This window comes from Cyprinodon variegatus, unplaced genomic scaffold (genome assembly GCF_000732505.1).
Source record: "Cyprinodon variegatus isolate N-32 unplaced genomic scaffold, C_variegatus-1.0 Scaffold756, whole genome shotgun sequence".
NCBI lineage: Eukaryota > Metazoa > Chordata > Actinopteri > Cyprinodontiformes > Cyprinodontidae > Cyprinodon > Cyprinodon variegatus.
Window position 1 is genome coordinate 58,801 of NW_015151209.1, and position 2,453 is coordinate 61,253.

Consider the following 2,453-nt stretch of genomic DNA (forward strand, 5'->3'; position numbering starts at 1 on the left):
GCTGCACGGAAAGTGACTCTGACAGCGCAGATGGGGAAACTGGCATGTCTGATTTAGCGCAGCTCCTCAGAAATAATGCCGGCTTATGCAAAAGCTTGAAGAACAGTGCCAGCAGACACGTTAGTCCAAGCATCTACAATCCATCCGCAAACGGTGGCGTAACTTGCCCGGCGCTGCCTTCCAATTATCCTGAAACTGTGGTCTCCGTCGGTCATCCATCGCTCCCATGCCGCTCGCAGCCTTACTTTGAACGGCCGGTTCACACCGATATCGAGCGGTTGAAGTTCCTTTGTCAGACCGCCCGGAATAACAGCAAGCACAGCGTTCATTTGTTTCTCCATGTTTTTCACATTGGCTGTGAGATGGGCATGCATGGAGTCACAGATTAACAGCGATGGTGATGCGTTGCTTTTCATACCCCGTTGTGTGTATCGCTACCGTCCTGGTCCCCTTCTTCTCCCAGTGTGATTCACCGGGATGTCGAAAGTGAGCAGCACCTCGTCCGTGTTGGTTATGTGGCTTGGCTGGATGCGTCTGTCGGCGATGTGTTTGCTGCAGTAGGAGTGGAAGCTCGCCAGCTTTTCAATATAATCAGCCGGACGTTGCTGAGCTACTGTAGTCCTGGTCCGGATGGAAAAATTGCACTCATAGGCATGTCTCTTTGCCATTTTCAGGGTTGTTATGACAACAATGTTCTGCATAAAGCACATACCTGTTCTTTTATACACAATCCACGCCCAAACTTCCCCCTTTAACGTTCTCATGGCGGTCTCAACGTCTGCAGTAACAACACACATAGGGCGCGCCGCACATTTTGAGGGAAAAAAAAGATGTTTATATGCGCCTTATAGTCGTGAAAAAACGGTAATAATTGAACTTTATTGATCTCACACTGGAGAAATTGACCTCTGCATTTAGCCCATCCCTTTGGGGCGCAGTGGGCTGCCACTGTGTGGCCATCACTGCGTTTTACCTGGAGCTTTATTTCACGCAAATTAAGAAAAAAAAGGTTTAGATGGTTGAGGTTCACTGAATCTAGATAGAGAATTTTAATCCCAACCTTTTTTTTTTTTGTTTATTTACGCATGTATTGGGGCTTTTTAGCTACCTTTTTCCAGATGGCCGTGCACAAAACCCAGACCTGACAGGGCTGTGTGAGCCTTCTCCTCAGGATCACATCAAAGTTACTCAGGTTTGTTTTGTTTCTCATCTACAAACTTTACTGCATTTAAGCAGCTTGTTGAGATAAATGCGGCAGCTTTAACACGTTGTGCTGCAAACATAAGTCCTGAAAGTCTTGATCTGATGTAAATGCGTTGAAAGGATGTCACTGAACTGAATGATTGTTGCGTTGTCCCTGCAGGAGCAGTACGAGCTGTACTGTGAGATGGGATCCACGTTCCAGCTTTGCAAGATCTGCGCAGAAAACGACAAGGATGTAAAGATCGAGCCCTGCAGACACCTGATGTGCACCTCCTGTCTGACCGCCTGGCAGGTGACAGTGGCGACTTTACCCTTTGATTTTACTTTGATGATAAGGCCTCTGCAGTTTTCAGTTTGCTTCCTGGTAGAAGCATTCGTCCAGCGGTCTCAGATTCACTATTTACTTCCCTTTCCTGTTTATAACAGTAATGCTCGGCATGTGCAGTAAATCCAACAGGGTTATCAGGGCAGTTTAATATTTAATGAAGTTGTGGTAGCAGCTTCCCAAGGATGCAAGGTTCAATTTGGGCTTTTAATTATTTATTTGAACTTTAGGAGAATTATAGAGCATACAGCTATGATTTTTTTTAAAACCCAACAGGAACTATTGTGGATTTAAAGGGTGAAAATGAAATGTAAACGTCCAGGTATGTACACACACCTCCAGAAATATTTAAATAAATGTGTCTTGGCATGTTGCCTATTAGTAGAAAGTTTTTGTTGCCGTCAACAAACATCTGACCTCATTCTGACTGCAGAGAGGGACACAGTGCTTAGCTGAAATGTTACATTTCTGATTTTGGAATCAAATATATATATTTAATAGTCAAATATATATATTTTTTTTCTTTTTTTTTTCTTAGGCCTTTCTTGACTTCTCTTAGAATGCTTTTCCTCACTGGCTCGCTGTCTTGGTTATTGTAGAACCCTAATATAAGCCTGTTTCATACATTATGAAACCAGCTTTGCTGTGTGTTTTGGATCATTGACTTGACACACCTGATTCAAACCGCACCCCCCTCAGGTGAAAGGAAACTGGTTTGGTTGTTTAGAAAACAGCTTAGACATCATTCAGGATTATAAGTTCAACAAAAACTCTTTAAGATGCAAAAAGTAAAAAACTCTTCACCACAGTCCGCTTGATGTAGATCTAAAAGCTTCCACTGTGCAGGAATCTCGGCCTCAGCAGATGGCCGCTCACACTGAGCCTGGTGCTGCTGGAGTTTTCCTTCTGTTAAAAGGGAGTTTTT

The 2,453-nt window shown here is 43.8% G+C and overlaps 1 protein-coding gene across 1 annotated transcript in view; it reads left to right on the top strand.

Annotated features, from left to right (window-relative positions):
* The window catches only part of LOC107098202 (E3 ubiquitin-protein ligase CBL-like), a 46,947-nt gene that overhangs the window by 27,476 nt on the left and 17,018 nt on the right, over positions 1-2,453 (top strand). The window contains exons 7-8 of the mRNA XM_015395725.1: positions 1,105-1,192; positions 1,364-1,495. Of these exons, the coding sequence (XP_015251211.1) occupies positions 1,105-1,192; positions 1,364-1,495 (220 nt within the window). The remainder of the gene's footprint in view (positions 1-1,104; positions 1,193-1,363; positions 1,496-2,453) is intronic.